At 39.8% G+C, this 19,788-nt stretch overlaps 1 protein-coding gene across 2 annotated transcripts in view; it reads left to right on the forward strand.

Moving 5' to 3' along the window:
• LOC100338139 (CD302 antigen) overlaps positions 1–19,788 on the forward strand; it is a 150,659-nt gene that overhangs the window by 122,385 nt on the left and 8,486 nt on the right. For both annotated transcript variants that reach the window (XM_070070822.1, XM_051849544.2), the window contains 2 exons: positions 8,358–8,468; positions 14,565–14,681. In XM_070070822.1, coding sequence (XP_069926923.1) covers positions 8,358–8,468; positions 14,565–14,681 — 228 coding nt within the window. The remainder of the gene's footprint in view (positions 1–8,357; positions 8,469–14,564; positions 14,682–19,788) is intronic.

Consider the following 19,788-nt stretch of genomic DNA (forward strand, 5'->3'; position numbering starts at 1 on the left):
CCAAGACATCTTTGTAAAATTGCAACCCTAACCCTGGCCCCACACTCAGTCTTTCTTCTCTGGTTTTTCTCAACACTTACTAATTCCTGTGGTTGCCAGCCTCTGTGATGACCACATACTCTTGTGTAGACCACTCGCACATATAATAGGGCTGGCCTGCGTAACTGGGATGGCTGATTTTATGTGTCAACTTGACTAGGCTTAAGAATGCCTGCAAGACTAATAAAGCATTATTTCTGGATGTGTCTGTGAGGATGTCTCTGAAAGAGATTAGCATTTGAGTCAGTGAGGCTGAGTAAAGAAATTCCACCCTTATCAGTGTGGGCAGGCATTATCTATATAGTCACTTGAGGTGCTGGGTAAACCCCCAGGCTGCCAGGTTCACTCTCTCTGCTTCAGTGGAGACATCCATCTTCTCTTGCCCTTGGGCATCGTTGCTCCTAGTTCTTGGGTTTTTAAGGACAGAGCAGGAAATGATGCCTTACATAATCCAGTGAGGCACATAATCCAGTGAGGCACTTGCATCTCACTCTGGTTTGAATCACTAACTCTGGGAGAAGCCACCTGCCATGTCGTAGGGACCCTCAGGCACCCCTGTGGATGAGTCCATATGGTTAGAAACTGAGGCTTCTGGCCTGAGGCCAGCTCACCATACATCTGAGTGAACTTTTTGCTGGCAGATCCTCCAGTCCCACTTCAGTTGTTAGGTTCTGCAGCTCTGGCCAACATGTTGAATACAACTTCATGTCGGACCCCAAGCCAGAATCACCCAGCTAAGCAACTGCTTCCAAATTCCTGACCTAGAGAAACTGGGAGATAATAGGTCTCATTTTAAGCTGTTAATTTCTTACATACCAGTAGACCACTTGTACACCATCTAACATACAAGTTTGCTTCTTTACCTTGCTTTTGGGTATCCATTTTAACTAGAATATAAGCTCCAGGAAGGCAGCAATTTCTTTTTGTTTACTGTGGAATCCTGGCATCCTAGAACAATTTTCTCATCACACTCCCTCAGATAGGTACTAGTGTTATCCTCATTTTACAAATACAGGAAACTGAGGCATAGTAAAGTTACATAACATACCAAAGATCATGTTGTCCAAACCAGACTTTATGTCACAGTCTAATATACTTAACCACAGCCTTGTACTGCCATACTTTTGTTCATGTTATCCTGCGGCATGATTTAAGATAGGAGGATACTTTTTATTAAGGGTGCAGTTAGGGGTTGGCACTGCAGCTTAGTGGGTAAAGCCACTGTCTACAGTGCTGGCATTGAATAAAGAGGAAATACCTGTATCTATTTCACTGGGTCATTGTAAAAATTAGGAGAAATGCTGCAATATTAGGGGGGTATTTAGTCTCATTTTAAGATGCCTGCATCCCATACCAGAGTACCAGGACTATTGAGAGGGTAGTTGGTTTTTTTTTTTGTTTTTTTTTTTGTTTGTTTTTTTTGTTTTGTTTTTAGTTTGTTTGAGACAGAGAACTCCCATTAGTTGGTTCACTCCCTGAGTGTCTTTAACCCGGTAGCTGAGTTCTCACACATAGGGCAGTAGAATGTCCAGTGCAAGTTCAGAGCAACCAGAGGCTCAGGAGGGTGAATGTTGCACACTTCATGGAGAATTGATGTATGAGCTGCCACTGAAACAAGAGTGAGTGTGGATCAGTGGCTTAGAGGTCAGAAATCATTTTAATTTAAAAGGCATAAGAACTACAAGTGTACAAAGAAGTAACAAAGCAACACTTTGCTTAAGTGTTGACTGTTTTTTGTGTGTGCTTATTAGGCTTTATTTCATATAAACTATTTTAAACATTATTCATTTTTTTGTATGTTCTTTTGTAAAATACTGTCTGTAGCTTTGACTAGAAATAATACAAGAAAGCATTTCTCAACCCATGGTTCAGGAACTTCAATGATTTTAAAGGTGTTTCTGCTGTTGTTAAATGTGGTAATGGAGACTGTTTCCATTTTATTTTATTTTCTCAATTCCATAAGACTGAAGAAAAAAGAGCAACATAAGGCATCAAAAGAAAATAGGGGCCGGCGCCGCGGCTCACTAGGCTAATCCTCCGCCTAGTGGCGCCGGCACACCGGGTTCTAGTCCCGGTTGGGGCACCGGATTCTGTCCCGGTTGCCCCTCTTCCAGGCCAGCCCTCTGCTGTGGCCCGGGAGTGCAGTGGAGGATGGCCCAGGTGCTTGGGCCCTGCACCCCATGGGAGACCAGGAAAAGCACCTGGCTCCTGGCTCCTGCCATCGGATCAGCGCGGTGCGCCGGCCGCAGCGCGCCGGCCGCGGCGGCCATTGGAGGGTGAACCAACGGCAAAGGAAGACCTTTCTCTCTGTCTCTCTCTCTCACTGTCCACTCTGCCTGTCAAAAAAGAAAATAGGAAGGGTGGGAATTTGGCTTAGAGGTTTAAGGTGGCACTTGGGACTTCTGCATCTGCTGTGAGATTACCTGAGTTTGAGTCCTGGCTCCTCTCTCCTGCTACTGCACACCCAGAAAGGCAGCAAGTGATGGTCCAAGGACTTGGATCCCTGCCAGCCAAATGGGAAAACTGAATTGAGTTCCCGACTCCTGGGCTTGGCAGACCCAGCCTTTGCTGTTGCATGTATTTCAGGAGTGAAATAGCAGATGAGAGTTCTCTCTCATTTGGTGTTTCTCTAATAAATAAAGTAAAGGTGTTTTTTTTTTTTTTTTAAGAAGAAGGGAAATAAAGTAAAATAATAGTCAAACTTGCACTTCAGAGTTTCTCCCTTTATCACATTCACTTTCAGTTACATTCTGGAAATGCTTGTTTTTGCTAACCTGACCTAATATATAACATTCTCTTGAGATAGGGAGACAATAGGGGGAGAAACTTACCTTCATATACTGTGTGTTTTATGATATTCCCTCTTTCTGGGCTCTTTCTGTATGTCAAACTCTCATTAGTGAAATGTACACGTTTACATTTTAAAAAATGGTTTTTTTATTTGAAAGAATGACAAAGAGAAGAGGGAGAGACAAAGATTTTTCCATCTTCTGGTTCACTCCTCAAATGGTTACACTGGCAGGGCTGGGCCAGACAAAAGCCAGAAGCGTGGCACTCCAACCAGATCTCCAACATGGGTGGCATCAGCCCAGGTACTTGGGCCATCTGCTGCTGCTTTCCCATTCTTGATGATGGGGCCTCATAGCCTAATCACCTCTTAATATTTATTATTTGAAAGTCAGCATTACACAGAGAGAGGAGAGGTCTTCCATCTGATGGTTCACTCCCCAGATGGCCGCAACGGCTGGAGCTGGGCTGATCTGAAGCCAGGAAGGAGCCAGGAGCTTCTTCCCGGTCTCCCACGTGGATGCAGGGGCCCAAGGACTTGGGCCATCTTCTACTGCTTTTCCAGGCCATAGCAGAGAGCTGGACAGGAAGTGGAGCAGCCGGGTCTCAAACCGGGCTCCATATGGGATGCCGGCGCTTCAGGCCAGGACATTAACCCACTGCGCCACAGCGCCAGTCCCAAGCCTAATCAACTCTTAAATGCCCCACACCATCTCCTAATATGTTACAGTAGCAATTATCTTTCCATGTAAGTTTTGGAAGGGGTCTCTCAAACTACAGCAGGCAGTAATCCACTTCTAGATGAGAATACATACATAGAATTTTCATAGTAACATTCATTGTAATGGTCATGAACTAGAAACTACCTCAAGTATTTAACAGAATGGACATATTTATACAATAGCAGATAGCAATGAGAAAAAACCAGCAAGTACTCACTATACCTTGAAAAAAGGATATATTGGGTATGATTGCATTGCTGTAAAGTTCAAGACAATTAGAACTAATCTGGAGTGTTAGAAGTTAGGATGGTGATTACCTTTGGAAGGGAGTTGTGACCGAAAAGGGTCTGTGTTCTGTTTTTTTATTTGTTGATGACTATATGGGTATGTCCATTTTATGAAAATATACCAGGCTATTTGTTTATGACGTATGCATTGAAGGTATGTGTATTTCAAGATAGAGTTTACAGAGCCAGCATTGTAGCACAGTGGCTTAATGGGTTAAGCCTCTGTTTGCCACTCTGTTATCCCATATGAGTGCTGGTTCAAGTCCTGGATGCTCCACTTCTGATCCACCTTCTTGCCAATGAACCTGGGAAAGAAGTGGAAGATGGACCAAATACTTGGACCCTTGACACCACATGGGAAACCTGGATGGAGTTCTAGGCTCCTGGCTTCAACCAGGCCCAGCCCTGGCCATTTTGGCCATTTGGGGAGTGAACCAACGGATGGAAGATTCTCTCTGTCTCTCTGTCACTCTTTCCTTTCAAATAAATAAAATATGTTTTTGAAGATAAAGTTTGCCTTTTAAACAATATACCAGTAAAGGCATTAGAATCAGCAGCAGGTGAATTTAGTTGTGTTGTGAATTCAGAGTATTGTATATTCAGATATAAGAAACTTAAGATGCCTCAAGGAAGAAGTGGTGGATCTACAGGAAAGGGATTGTTTAAGGTGTGAACAGGTGATAATTAAGGCACTTAAAAATGAAGAAAAAGACTTACTCAGCAAAATATTTTAAGTCCCTATTATAGTATAAGAGCTATCTGAGGTATTGGGGTTCCCACGAGCAGTAAGATTCAGTCCTTATTTTCAGAGTGCTCACTGTCTAGGGGAGAAAGATACCAGGAATCATGATGGTTACTCAAAGCTCCGTATTTGGAGTTCTTTACCCTAGGAACTGTGCTGTGCAGTTTTGCAGCATTTCTCCTAATTTTTACAGTGACCCAGTGAGATAGATACAGGTATTACCTCTTTATTCATGAGGAAACACAAGAAATAACATATACTATCCAAGGTCTCACCATCAAGACACAAACCCAAATCTGTCTCACTTCAAAGCTGTGTACTTCCTGGTCATTCACCACTGATGACAGCTTTGGAGAGAGAACTTATGGTGTTGCTTCAGGCTAAAGCTGAAGTAAATTCAAGTGGTGAGTTCTTGGACAAGGTGTAGAGACAGAGGTCTGGACTTCAAAGGATAAACAGAACATTTGATGATCTGTTAGCGGATTCGAAGAAATGGAAGTTGTTCCTCTGAGTAAAGGCCAGGCTTTCAAAGAAGGTGGCAGAAATGTATAGTGCACCTGAGATGGCTGAGTGTTTTTCTCTGGAAGAGGATACGAGGGTCTAGCTGCTTCATGCACAGGCTTTGAATTTAGGGCCTTGTTTTCAGGGTGTTTGAATCCACCTCCTTAATCTTTCTGAACTTCCTTGTGTTATGAATATTGGAAAATTATTGCCCATTTTGTTTGCTTATTTGGAGGGCAGAGAGAGAAACGGAGAACTTCTGATTCACTTCCTAAATGCCCACAATGTCCAGAGGTGGTCCACACCAAAGTCAGGTAATGGGAGTTCAATTTAAGTATCCCAGGTAGGTGACAGGAACTTTGAGCCATCACCTCTGCCTCTCAGAGCCCACATTAGCAGGAAGCTGGAGTCAGGAAACAGAATTGGTAATGGTAGGTATGGAACTCAGGTACTCCAATGTGCTGTGGTCATCTTATCCCACTAGGCTAAATACCTACCATAAATACCCAATCTGCGCATTCCATTTTATAGCTAGGTTTTCTTCCTTACTATTTAATTATGAACATTTTCCCAAAGAAAGTGCTTGTTACCAAAATGTCTCTATTCGGCTAATCTTTACGCCACCATACTGTGAGAGTTCTGGATACTTGCCAGAATTTAAGCCAATGTAATCATACATATAATGCAGGTGTTTACATAAAACTGCAGGCAAACAAAACACCTACCAATGAAGTAAATTGTATCTTGGGCCATCTACACTTACCCCAGTACATCTTGGATAGTTTAGCCACTAAATGTGGTAGAGAGAGATCAGGGAAAGCTCACATTTCACACTCTGGCATAATTTTTTTTAAAGATTTATTTATTTATTTATTTGAAAGTCAGAATTACACAGAGAGAGGAGAGGCAGAGAGAGAGAGAGAGAGAGAGGGGTCTTCCATCCGATGGTTTAATCCCCAGTTGGCTGCAATGGCCAGAACTGCACTGATCTGAAGTCAGGAGCCAGGAGCCCCCTCGGAGTCTCCCATGTTAGTGCAGGGGTGCAAGGACTTGGGCCATCTTCTACCGCTTTCCCAGGCCACAGCAGAGAGCTGGATTGGAAGAGGTGCAGCCGGGACTCAAACCGGCAACCGTATGGGATGCCGGCGCTTCAGGCCAGGGCATTAACCCACTGCGCCACAATGCTGGCCCCTCTGGCATAAATTTAAGTGGCATGTTGTATTGATTACATTATTGATTCAGCTACTATAAAAGTGATCTGAATTAACAATAGCTTAACAGTATAGTTTATTTTTCTCTCATTATGGTCTGAGTTGATATGACTGCTCCACCTAGGATTCTTCCCCTTTTATTGTCCTGTTATTCTGAGAATGTTTCAGTGCCCATACAATTAAAGGTGGTTAATACAGTTTAACCAGTAGGAAAGGAGAAGTGTGGTGTGAGGAGTATGTGCTTTCCTTTGAAAGGCAAGATCTGTATGATGAACATTTTGTTTCTGCTAACACCTCATTATCCAGAAATTCCCACAGGACTGGGAAATCATCTAACTTGGTGGCCTTGTGCTCTGAGCTGTGAGAAACCGAATTCAAGCAGTAGCGATAACTATTCTGAGCTTAGTAAAACCAAGAGTATCAGGAAATTTAGATTAACATAGCTGATTGGTAGATTCTGATCTTTGTAATAGGGCATGCTTCTACTTGCTTTTTATTATTATTATTATTAAAGTTTTAATATATGCAGAGCTTAAACACCAAAATGTAGGGCTGGTGTCATTGCCAGTGTGTGGCACAGCAGGTTTAGCCTCTGCTTTTGGCTGTGGCATCCCATATCGGAGTGACAGTTCAAGTCCTGTCTGCTCCACTTCTGATCCAACTTCCTGCTAATGTGCCTGGGAAGGCAGTAGATGATGACTCAAGCACTTGGGCATCTTCACCCATGTGGGAGACCCAGGTGGAGTTCCTAACTTCTGGCTTCAGCATTACACAGTGCTGGCTGTTGTAGGATTTGGAGACTGAACCAGCAGATGGAAGATCTCTTTCCCTCTCTGCTGCTCTACTTTTCAAATAAATAAGCAAGTTTTTTTTTAAATGAAATAAAACTATGTAGGTAAAATCACTGAGATAGTAAGAGCACTAAGATTTTGTCTATATAAACCTAAGAGAATATGGAAGCTTAATGCTTTGTGCTCCATTATTCACTGGGATTAAGTTAAATCCTCTTCTGCTTCCTCTTTTTTTTGCCAGTGAAATTAAGCTCTTGCATACCTGTGCTTATAAACTATTGAAAATTCCAGGGGCCGGCATTGTGGCAGACTAGGTAAAGCTGCCACCTGCTACTCCTGCATCCCATATCGCCACCAGTTCATGTCTCAGTCGCTCTACTTCCAATCCCTACTAATGGTCTGGGAAAAGCAGCAGCAGATGGCCCAAGTGCTTGGGCCTCTTCCACCCACCAGGAGAACCCAAATGAAGCTCTTGACTCCTGGCTTTGGCCAGGCTCAGCCCTGGCCATTATAGCTGTCTAGGGAGTAAACCAGCAGATGGAAGATCTCTCTCTCTCTCTGTCTCTGTCTCTTTCCCTCTCTCTATGGCTCTGACTTCCACGTAAATAAATATTTTTTTTTAAAAATTCGATTGTTTGCTTAAAAATGCACATCATCCTAATGAACAAAAGACAACCAAGGTAGAAATGATGGAGACACCCTCTGCCTTACTCAGCAGAGGAAGAATTCGGTGACAGCAGTAGGTTGAAGAGTCTCCTTTGATGAAGTGTTAAGGACATTCACCAGAACACCAGCCTTATTTTCCCGAGCTGTATGAAAGTATCTGACGATTCAGAATCTAACAGCTTGTTCCCCTCTCTGTTCTTGGGGGTATCATTTGAACGAAAGACCTTCTAAAACTCTCAGACCTTTGAAATGATACACTGCAAAGACAACCTTCAAAGAGAAGCCTGGAATTCTGATGGTCTCTCTTCCTTGTTTGTTGCTTTGGTAAGAGGGCTGTAATTTATGTATCTGAATTCCTAAAAAAACTTATTTGAGTCCGTAGCTTTGCTCTGTCTGGTCAGAATAGAGTCATTTCCACATTTCTCTTTTCCACAGGTATAATGGATAGAGACAAGTTTGTATTACACTGATTTCTTGTTTTAACAACGATTTAACAAAGGAAACTTCATTTTTATGTGTGGGGAAATTTAGTGTCTAATGTCCTTATCTTCAGGAATTTATGTAGTTCCTACTCTGAAGTTAATTAATAGTGTTTTTCTTTTTCCATGTAGACTGTCCTTCTTCCATCTGGATTCAGTTCCAAGACAACTGTTACATCTTTCTTCAAGAAGCCAGTCAAGTAGAAAGCATAGAAGATGTCAGAAACCAGTGTACTCATTATGGTAAGGGAATTCCTCTTCTTTGTTTTTTTCCCAATTAGTTACTAATAATGTTCACTGATTTCTTTTTAAAAATGGTTCTTATATCTCACGTTTAGTTTGGTCCTTAAAATTAATGTAGAACTTTTGTTCTACCACACAAGCCACAGGCAGTGCCCTGTGCCAGGCACTGCAGTTAAACATATCTATTTAAGTCTATCAAGTATTTTATTGACCTCTTTTTTTATGAAGAGAAGGAATTTAGTTAGTTATTCAAGGTCACTCAGGAAATAGTTGGCAGAACCAAGATTCAAACACAGTTTTGTTGGATTTTAGGCATGGAGGTTTTTTTTTTTTTTGACAGGCAGAGTGGATAGTGTGAGAGAGAGAGACAGACAGAAAGGTCTTCCTTTTGCTGTTGGTTCACCCTCCAATGGCCGCTGCTGCCGGTGCACTGCGGCCGTAGCATCGCGCTGATCCGAAGCCAGGAGCCAGGTACTTATCCTGGTCTCCCATGGGGTGCAGGGCCCAAGCACTTGGGCCATCCTCCACTGCACTCCCTGGCCACAGCAGAGAGCTGGCCTGGAAGAGGGGCAACCGGGACAGAATCTGGCGCCCCGACTGGGACTAGAACCCGGGGTGCCGACGCCGCAAGGCGGAGGATTAGCCTAGTGAGCCACGGCGCCGGCTGGCATGGAGTTCTTAATCTCTGTCATTCTGCCCTGAAAATGCTTTCGGCACGCAGGACTCACAAAATCAGATTACATTAGAACCAGCACATGAAGACGGTTTAAAAAAATTAGATAAAAAGGCTGTTTGACAACGTATACACTCAACGTTCTTTGGGAAGTACATTTATAAATTCATGTTGTGAAATAATTTAGGTAAAGAATGTCAGTTTTAAGCAGTTATGTGGAAAGCATTTTGCCTAGAATTTAATTTGCCGGTGTTCTACGTCGGAGTGCTTGGATTCAGTTTCCTGCCTGGTTCCTTCCTCTCCAGTGTAACCCTTGGGACGCAGCAGCAGTGATGGATAGCTGGATTCCTGCCATCCATGTGGGAAACCTGGATTGATTTCCTGATTCCCAGCTTTGGCCCCAGCTCAGCCCTGGCTGTTGTGTTTGGGGAGTGAACCGGCAGATGGTAGTTTATTTCTTTCTCTCTCTCTGCCTTTCAAATAAATAAAAATAATAATTTTTAAAACTTTTTAAAAAATAACAATAAAAATATGTGCTTGAAGGCTATTTATATATTTGACTTTGTGGCCCAATGGGCATATTCTGTTAAGCCTGTAATTAGTGTTAAATTTGTTAGTTCAAATTAAAACCATTTTGAGCAAGTATCCCTTTCAGCTGCAGTTCTCATCTGCAGATACAGGAGTTCTTGATTCTGTTGTTCTAACGCTTCCTAATCCTTTCAAGTTTTATTTATTTGAGAAGCAGGCAAAGAGAGAGAGGGGGAGAGAGAGAGAAAACAAAAGAAGTCTCCTATCTGCTGGTCTACTCCTGAAATTGCTGCAGTAGCCACTCCCTGGGTTTGAAGCCAGACACTAGGAACTCAACCCAGGTCCCCCAGGTGAGTGGAAAAATTAGTCACTGAAGCCATCAGCACTGCCTCCCAGGATTTGCACCAGCAGGAAACTGGAGTCAGGATCAGAGTGTGTCTAACTCAGGCACGCCAGTATGGGACATGGGTATCCACACGCCAAATACCAACCCGAGTCTGATTTTTCAGCCTGGTCCAGCTCCAGCCTTTGCAGCCACTTAGGGAATGAACCAGTAGATGATATATTCCCTTCCTCCCTCTCTCCCTCCCTCCCTCCCTCCCACTTAGTCTCTTCCTCCCTCTCTCTCTCTCTAATTCTTTCAAATAAGTAAATAAATAAATCTTTTAAAAAAAAAAGTCCTTTTGTTTTAAAATTATAGTAGAAGACCTTAAAATCTCTTGACCCTTTTCATTAAATTTTATCTTAGCATATTCACAACTCACTTAGAAATGCCCTTTGCCTAAAAGACAATTCTGACAGTCCACCAATATAACATTTTGGAACACTAGCAAATTTTATTAGGGCACCACAATTAAATCATTTTCAATTATTAAAGAAGGAATAAATGTAAATATAGAATTTTTAATCCTATTAAAGTCCACATGGTATTTAATACATATTATTTTCATTTGAAAAGAAAAAGCGTAAACTAGGCATACTTAGACATAACCATAGATTTATTTTTTTGACAGGCAGAGTTAGACAGTGAGAGAGACACAGAGAAAGGTCTTCCTTTTTCCGTTGGTTCACTCCCCTAATGGCCGACACGAAGCCAGGAGCCAAGTGCTTCCTCCAGGTCTCCCATGCGGGTGCAGGGCCCATAGACCTGGGCCATCCTCCACTGCCCTTCCGGGCCACAGCAGAGAGCAGGACTGGAAGAGGAGCAACCGGGACAGAATCCGGCGCCCCGACTGGGACTAGAACCCAGGGTGCTGGCGCCGCAGGCAGAGGATTAGCCTAGTGAGCCGTGGCGCCAGCCAATAACCATAGATTTTAATAACATAAATTATATCTGGAAAGTCAAGAAAAGGCATGTTCATATACTTAGTAGCTTGCATGAATGTTAGGATCAAAATTCACTGGCCAACTTTAATTCTTATCTCAGGTAAACAGCTCTTTATACAGAGACGTAATTAGTGCATCTTGACTTTCTCTGATTGAAATATAGTTAGCTGTAGCCATTATTATCTTCAGCAAAGTACAGCTCAATTAAAAACACTCAACACTGGCTGGCACTGTGGCTCACTTGGCTAATCCTCCACCTGCGGCGCCGGCACCCAGGGTTCTAGACCCGGTTGGGGTGCCAGGTACTAGTCCCAGTTGCTCCTCTTCCAGTCCAGCTCTCTGCTGTGGCCCAGAAGGGCAGTGGAGGATGGCCCAAGTTCTTGGGTCCCTGCACCCGCATGGGAGACCTGGAGGAAGCACCCGGCTCCTGGCTTCGTGGTGGCCATTAGGAGAGCGAACCAACAGAAGGAAGACCTTTCTCTGTGTCTCTCTCTCTCACTCTCTATAACTCTCTCTCTCTCTCTCTCTCTCTAACTCTGCCTGGCAAAAAACAAACAAACAAACAAACAAACAAAAAACCACAACACCAAGGTGGATTTGTGCCTTGATTTTTGATTCCTTGTTTTGAAGTCCATTACTTCTACTTGTTGAAGCAGAGTAGCTATTTAAAATGTTTAAATTGTATCCAAATTTGTCTTGTGTCTAAAGAAAATTATCTTTTTCCCTGGTGTACAATTGATAAATTGTAATTACTGATTTGATTTTTATAAAGTTTTAATGCATTTCAAATAACCCTTCTAATTATTTGATAATCATATACATTTGTTTCTATCAGGGAGCTACCCGTTTCATCAGTGAACCAGAAAAGTAGCTAAATGTAGTTAGTGCTATTGTTGCTTATTTTTGGCTAGGATAGTACTTTGCTAGAACAGTGTGTTGACACAAATTGTGTTTTCTCTGCTATGTATAAAAAAAAGCATAAGAAATGCTAGACTGTTTATATTTGGATAAAATCTTTACCACCATATAAAATCATATCTTTTTCTAAAAAGATTTATTTTTTTGAAAGGTAGTTACAGAGAAAGAGAGAGAGAGAGCTTCTATCTGCTGGTTCATTCCCCAGATGGCTACATTGGCCAGGACTCGATCAGGCCAAAGCCAGGAGCCAGGAGTTTCTTCCAGGTCTCCCACATGGATAGCAGGGATCCAGGTACTTGGTTCATCCTCTGCTACTTTCCCAGACCAGTAGTGGGGAGCTGGATCAGAAGTGCAGCAGCTGGGACTCAAACCGGTACCCAAATGGGATACTGGGATACCTGGTGGTGGCTTTACCCACTATGCCACAATGCCAACCCTATAAAATCATATCTTAAAACTACCATTTGGCTACAGAAAATAACTGTATATAAATATTCCCAGTACTTTGTGCCAATTTATTTGATGTGCTAATGTATTTATTTATTCCTTTTAATTATTCATGGGGCTTGCACTGTGGCACAACTGGTAAAGTCAATGCCTTCAGTGCTGGCAACCCATATGGGCGCGGATTGAGTTCCAGCTGCTCCACTTCCAGTCCAGCTCTGCTATGACCAGGAAAGCATAGAAAATGGTGCAAGTCCTTGGGCCCCTGCACCCACATCGGAGACCTGGAAGAAGCTCCTAGCTCCTTGCTCCTGGCTTTGGATTGGCACAGCTCCTGCTGTTGTGGCCAATTGGGGGAGTGAAGCAGCAGATGGAAGACCTCTCTCTCTCTCTCTGCCTCTGCCTCTGTGTAACTCTGCCTTTCAAATAAATAAATCTTTTAAAAAATATTACTCATTTGAGAATGTAATTATGAGATGCTAAAACTTTTCTTATTTTGTAACATTTACTTTTTCTGGTATATAAGCTATGCCACTAGGCATAAAGAGAATTAAAGACCCAAATTGAATCGTAGCAGATAATGTCACTGGTAGTGCCTTGTAAAAAAGAAAGAAAAAGTTTTCCTGAGCACTTGGCATTCTTTGGGGATTTATGCTGTCATTTGTTCAAAAAAGTAAAAGTGTGTCTTATTTGCCTGACATCATAATTTGAGTTTATATCTGTTTAATTAGATTACAGTGTCAAAAATCATTAAAGTTCCATTGGTTGCCACAAGGTCAGAGAACAGAAGACAAAAACCACCTCAATTCTAGATACAAAAGCCTAAATTATAATCTGGTTAAATATGAGGGTACTTCAAAAAGTTCATGGAAGTGTATTATCAAAAATCTATGCATGGATTTTAGAATCTTACTACAACAAAAATAAACTTCTATTTTGATTACATTTCCTGTGAACTTTTGAAGGCCCATCTTATTTCCCTTGAGGATTTCCCCAGAATAGCAATTTGATCACATTTCACAATTAAGTACTACGGTAAAACAGATTAAAATCGCTATGACATTTAACAGACAAGAGGTAATAGCAGCTGGAACTGATTAAAAAAAATCATAGCATTTTTGAAAAAGAGAGAACTGACCCAGAGAAAGAACCCTGCTGAATTCTGACTTTGGACTAATTAAAATATTAAGTGTTTTAAAGGTCAATCTTATTTTGTAAAGATTCTTCCTGCACAATGCATGATCACTGTAGAAAATTTAGACCACATAGGCAAATATTTCAAAAATAAAACAAAATCCACCCTAAATTCCAGCACCCTAAGTTAATGATTAACATTTTGATAACTGTGCTTCTAGATTTTCTATGTAAATGTATTTTAATAAATCTTTTTAAAAATAAAAATGGGATAACACTAGGCCCACTGTTTATAATCTGCATTTTTGCTTTAAAAGTGTCTCTCTATGGCAGCAAATAGAGAATATATATTTCCTAGTAACCGTATGTTATCCAGCTGTCCAGCTGAACCTTAACTGATTAATTAGGACTCTTAACACTGATTGTTCCAGTGTTTCAGCGTCACAACGTGATGATTGGGCCTGTTTGTGATTGGTGGACACAAATTTGTATTTGTGAACATGGGGTGAATAATTGTGTCTGTTTGAGTACAGAGCCAGTGATTACCAATTAGGAGGTAGTGATTACCGTGAATTGTTAAGGATTGATGAGTCAAAGAATATGGGATTTTTAAAGTATTTTGCCAAATCTTCTCCAAGACTACTGATTTTTCACTCTGAATAACTTATTAAATCCTATTTTTCTACTCTGAAGGCCAGCACTATTTGATCTGCAATTCTGAAAGCCTACTTATTTCAATTTTTATCTTTTTACCAATAAGATTGAGTTTTTCACATACTTTTAAAATTTCTTTTTATGAGGATGAATTGCCTTTTAACAGTCTGAGACCAATTTTTTTTCTTTATAGTAGAGCTATTAAAGTATCTTCAGTTTGTGACTTTCTACTTTAACAGTACATGGTATATATGGGGGAAATTTTTGGTACTATTGTTTTCTTTTCCCTTGTTAAATTGGGGTTTTTAAAGGTCTCTTTTAAAGATATTGTATGAATAATAATGCATAATTTTTAAATAGCTCATGATTTTCATTGATTCTGGAATATGTTGGCTTTTTTCTCTTTAAAATAATTTCAGGAGCAGATATGATAAGCATACATAATGAAGAAGAAAATGCTTTTATACTAGATACTTTGAAAAAGCAATGGAAAGGCCCAGATGATATCCTACTAGGCATGTTTTATGACACAGATGGTAAGTGACATTTATCTTGTGAAACATGACTTCTTTCTTTTCCTTTCCTTACTATTAGTGGTAAGTCATGGCTTTTGGAATTTTTAATTCTCTATTTCAAATTCAGCTTGCCTGTGGCCTCTATTTACTGTATTTCAGTATGCACCTACTCGTACCATACCTTTTACCTGAACAGCAGTGTTTCACAATGAGAGCCACCATTGAGCCTCTTTTCTGGATTAAAATGTGGTTCTTCAAAAAAAATAAAAAATAAAAAAAAATGTGGTTCTAAGCTCACTGTTTTTGTAATATGGCATAGTCACAAAATTAGTGTTATTGTCAGCAATTAATAGATGAATTATCAAAGCTATATTTATGTAAATGTGTTTATAATCAGTATAAAATCTAGAAACCACATATATACATTTTCAAATGGAGTGAAATTACTAAAGTTACTATTAACATTTGAACTTTTTCTTGTCTTTTTGCCCATAAAAATGCTTTTTTCTTTACATACATTGGATCTTTTTAAGAACTCTCTGAAACTAATGATTTGTGATGATTTTCCTGTTCACATATATTCCCTTCCTAACTTTAATACTGCAAAAGTTTAGATCAGACATACTTTAGTAACATTCTCTTTAATCCTAGAACCTTTGCTTTGACACCTTTTTAAATTGTCTTCTTTCATTGTGAACATGTCATTTTTTAATCTTTTTAAATTCTAAATTTATTTCACTTCCAGTTGACATTATGTCCCCCTCCCCCTCAGAAACCTCTTATTTAAAGTATCTTGCCACTTTACCAAACTCTTTTATTAGTTCCAATAGCCTCTTCTGGATCCCCTATATATAAAGTCTTGTCATCTGCAAATAGGGATAGTAGCTTCCTCCTTCCAATTTGTATCTCTTTGATTTCTTTTCCTTGCCTAATGGCTCTGGCTAAAATGTCCAGGACTATATTGAATAGCAGTGGTGAGGAGGGCATCCTTTTCTGGTTCTGGATCTTAGTGAGAATACTTCCAACTTTTCCCCATTCAGTAGGACACTGCCTGTGGGTTTGTCATAAATTGCCTTGCTTGTGTTGAGGAATATTTCTTCTATATCCAATTTGCTTAAAGTTTTCACTATGAAAGGATGTTGTATTTTATCAAATGCTTTCTCTGCATCTATTGAGATAATCATATGGTTTTCATTCTTTAGTTTTCTAATGTGATATATTATATTCATTGATTTGCAAATGTTGAGTCATCCCTGCATCCGAGGGATAAATTCTACTTGGTCCAAGTGAATGTTCTTTCTGATGTGCTGTTGGGTTTGATTGGCTAGTATTTTGGTGAAAATGTTTGTGTCTATGTTCATCAGGGAAATTGGTCTGTAGTTTGCTTTTTCTGTTGTATCTTTTTCTGGTTTAGGAATTAAGGTGACACTGGCTTCAAAAAAAAGAATTTGTGAGGATTCTCTCCCTTTCAATTGTTTTGAATAGCTTGAGAAGAATTAGAGTTAGTTCTTTAGATGTCTGGTAGAATTCAGCAGTGAAGCCTTCCAGTCCTGGGCTTTTTTTTTTTTGTTGGGAGGGTCTTTATTACTGATTCAATTTCTGTCTTGGATATTTGGCTGTTTAGGTTTTCTGTGTCTTCCTGGTTCACATTAGGAGGTTGTATGCATCCAGGAATCTATCCATTTCTTCTAGGTTTCTTGATTTGTTGCTATATAGATTTTTGTAGTAATTCCTGATGATTCTTTTTATTTCTGTGGTATCCGTTTTTATATTTCCTTTTTCATATGTAATTTTGTTGACTTGGGCCTTTTATTTTGGTTAGTTGGGCCAATGGTATGTCAATTTTTTTTATTGTTTCACTGATCTTTTGTATTTTTTTTGTTTTCAATTTGTTTATTTTTTATAATTTTAATTACTTATTTTCTCCTACCAATTTGGGAATTGGTTTGTTTTGGTTTTACTAAAACCTTGAGATGCACTGATAGCTCATTTATTTGGTGCCTGTCTAATTTCTTGATGTAGGCACTAATTGCTATAAACTTTCCTCTAACACTGCTTTTGCTGTATCTTATGTTTTTTTTTTTAAAGTTATTTTATTTATTAGAGAGAGTTACAGAGAGAGGTAGAGACAGAGAGGGGTCTTCCATCTGCTGGTTCTCTCCCCAAATGGCTGCAACAGCCAGAGCTGAGCTGATCCAAAGGTAGGATCCAAGAGCTTCTTCCAGATCTCCCAGGAGTGTGAAGGGGCTCAAGGACTTGGACCATCCTCTGCTGCTTTCTCAGCTGCATCAGTAGGGACTTGGATTGGAAGTAGAGCAGCCGGGACTTGAACCGGTGCCCATATAGGGATGCTGGCACTGCGGGCTGGGGCTTTAACACACTGCACCACAGCACTGGACCCTCCCATGTTTTGATATGTTGTACTGTCATCTTCATTCGTTTCCAGAAATTTATTTTTTTGATTTCTGTGACCCAGTGTTCATTCAGGAGCATGCTGTTCAGTCTCCATGTGTCTGCATATGTTCTAGAAATTCTTAAGTTGTTGATTTCCAGCTTCATTCCATGATGGTCAGAAAAGATGCATGGTATGATTTGAATTTTTTTTAATTTGCTGAGACTTGCTTTATGGCCTAGCATGTGATATATCCTAGAGAAAGTTCCATGCACTAGTGAGAAGAACATGTATTCTGCAAACTGTAGGATGAAAAGTTTTCTAGGTAGCCATTAGATCTATAATCTCAATTAACTCTGTTGTTTCCTTGCTGATTTTCTCTCTGATTGATCCGTCCATTGCAGATTGAAGTAGGGTATTGAAGTCCCCCGTTACTATTGTATTGGAGTCTGTGTCTCCCTTTAGATCCAGTAACTTTTCTTTTAAATAGCCAGGTGCCCTGTAATTAGGTGTATATATGTTTATTATAGTCACATCTTCCTGTTGGATTGATCCCTTAATCATTACATAGTGCCCTTCATCTCTTTTAACGTTTTTCATATTAATGTCTATTTTGTCTGATATTTAGCTGGCTTCACCAGCTCTTTTTTGGTTTCTATTAGCAAGGAATATCTTCTTCCATCTTTTCACTTTCAGTGTGTGTATCTTTGTTGGTGAGATGTTTCTTGTAATCAGCAAATAGGTGGGTCTTGTTTTAAAATCCATTCAGCCACGAAAAGCCCATGAGAGTATTTCAGGCATGGAAAGCCAAGACACTCTGGCAAAAAAAAAAAAAAAAAAAAAAAAAAAAAAAAAAAAAAAGCCTAAATGAAAGATCTCCATGAGTGAGATCCCAGTGGAAAGAACACATCTTCAAAGAAGGAGGTACCTTTCTCTGAAGGGAAGAGAGAACTTCCACTTTGATTATGACCTTGTCTAAATAAGATAAGAGTTGATGAACTCTAAAGGCTTCCATAGCCTTGGAAACTCATGACTGGAGCATAGGGAGATTACTGATGCCATAAACAGGAGTGTCAATTTGTTAAGTCAACAACAGGAGTCACTGTGCACTTACTCCTCATGTAGGATCTCTGTCCTTAATGTGCGGTACATTGTGATTTAATGCTATAACGAGTACTCAGACAGTATTTTTCACTTTGTGTTTCTATGTGGGTGCAAACTGTTGAAATCTTTTCTTAATGTACACTAAACTGATCTTCTGTATATAAAGAGAATTGAAAATGAATCTTGACGTGAATGCAAGGGGAGAGGGAGTGGGAAAGGGGAGGGTTGTGGGTGGGAGGGAAGTTATTGGGTGGGGGGAAGCCACTGTAATCCATAAACTGTATTTTGGAAATCTATATTCATTAAATAAAAGTTAAAAAAAAATTAAAAGAGAAAAAAAATCCATTCAGCCACTCTGTATCTTTTAACTGGAGAGTTGAGGCCATTTGTATTCAGTGTGACTATTGATAAGTAATGACCTGGCCCTGCCATTTTTCCATAAATATTCCTATCGTTTACTTAGGATTTCCTTTGTACTTTTACTGGGAGATTTTCTGCCTTCATGTTCTTTCATTCTTTTTTGTTGTTTTGTTTTTCCCCAGAAACCTTTTATTTTGGGAACACAAACTTCATGCTTTTCATAAATACAACTTTAGGAATATAGTGATTCTTCCCACTGTACCCACCCTCCCACCCACACCCTACCCCTCTCTCCTCCCTTACCTGTTCCCATTCTTATTTTTAACTAATATCTACTTTCAGTTAACTTTACACTCATAATTAACTCTATACTAAGTGAAGAGTTCAATAACATCAACATCAAAACTATTCTTCAACAGTTGAAACAAGGGCTGTTCAAAGTCATTGCATCTTGAAGTGTTAATTTCACTTCAATAGATCACCTTTCAGGTACTCTGTTATCACAGATCAGGGAGAATGTATAGTATTTGTCCTTTTAGGACTGGCTTATTTCACTAAGCATTTTGTTTTCTAGTTTCAACCATTTTGTTACAAATTACAGGATTTCATTATTTTTTTAAACCACTATGTAGTATCACATTCTTTCATAGTGATGAGTATGTCTATGTTAAGCATCTTTTGTAATTCTGGATGAGTGGTGAAAATTTATTTCTATTTCTTAGTTATGGAAGGTCTTTATTTCACCTTCATTCATAAATAAGAGCTTTGCAGGGTACAGTATTCTGGGTTGACAGTTTTTTTCTCTTGACAAACCTGTAGGGTTTCTGATGAGAAATCAGCTGTGAGTCTAATTGGAGACCCTCCCAAAGTAATCTTTCGTTTCTCTCATGCATATTTTAGAATGTTTTACTTATTTTACTGTAGAGTTTGACTACAATATGTGGTGAAGATCTTTTCTGTTCATGTCTATTAGTTCTATGTGCTTCCACTTGGACATCCCTTTCTTTCTCCAAATTGCTAGTTTTCTGTAATTCTTTCACTAAAAAGGCTTTCTAATCCATTATTTTTTTCCTTGCCTTCAGGACATCCAAAGACCTGTGTATTGGGTCATTTGATAGTATGCCATAGTATCCCATAATTTCCAGCACCTTTTTTTCTTTTTTAGTTTTCTAACTTTTTTTTTTTTTTTTTTTGGCTATTCTTTCTTCTCCTGAGTCTGTCGTGTTGGTAAGCTTTCCACCACATTTTTAATTTGTTCTATTGAATTCTTCA

This window comes from Oryctolagus cuniculus, chromosome 3 (genome assembly GCF_964237555.1).
Source record: "Oryctolagus cuniculus chromosome 3, mOryCun1.1, whole genome shotgun sequence".
NCBI lineage: Eukaryota > Metazoa > Chordata > Mammalia > Lagomorpha > Leporidae > Oryctolagus > Oryctolagus cuniculus.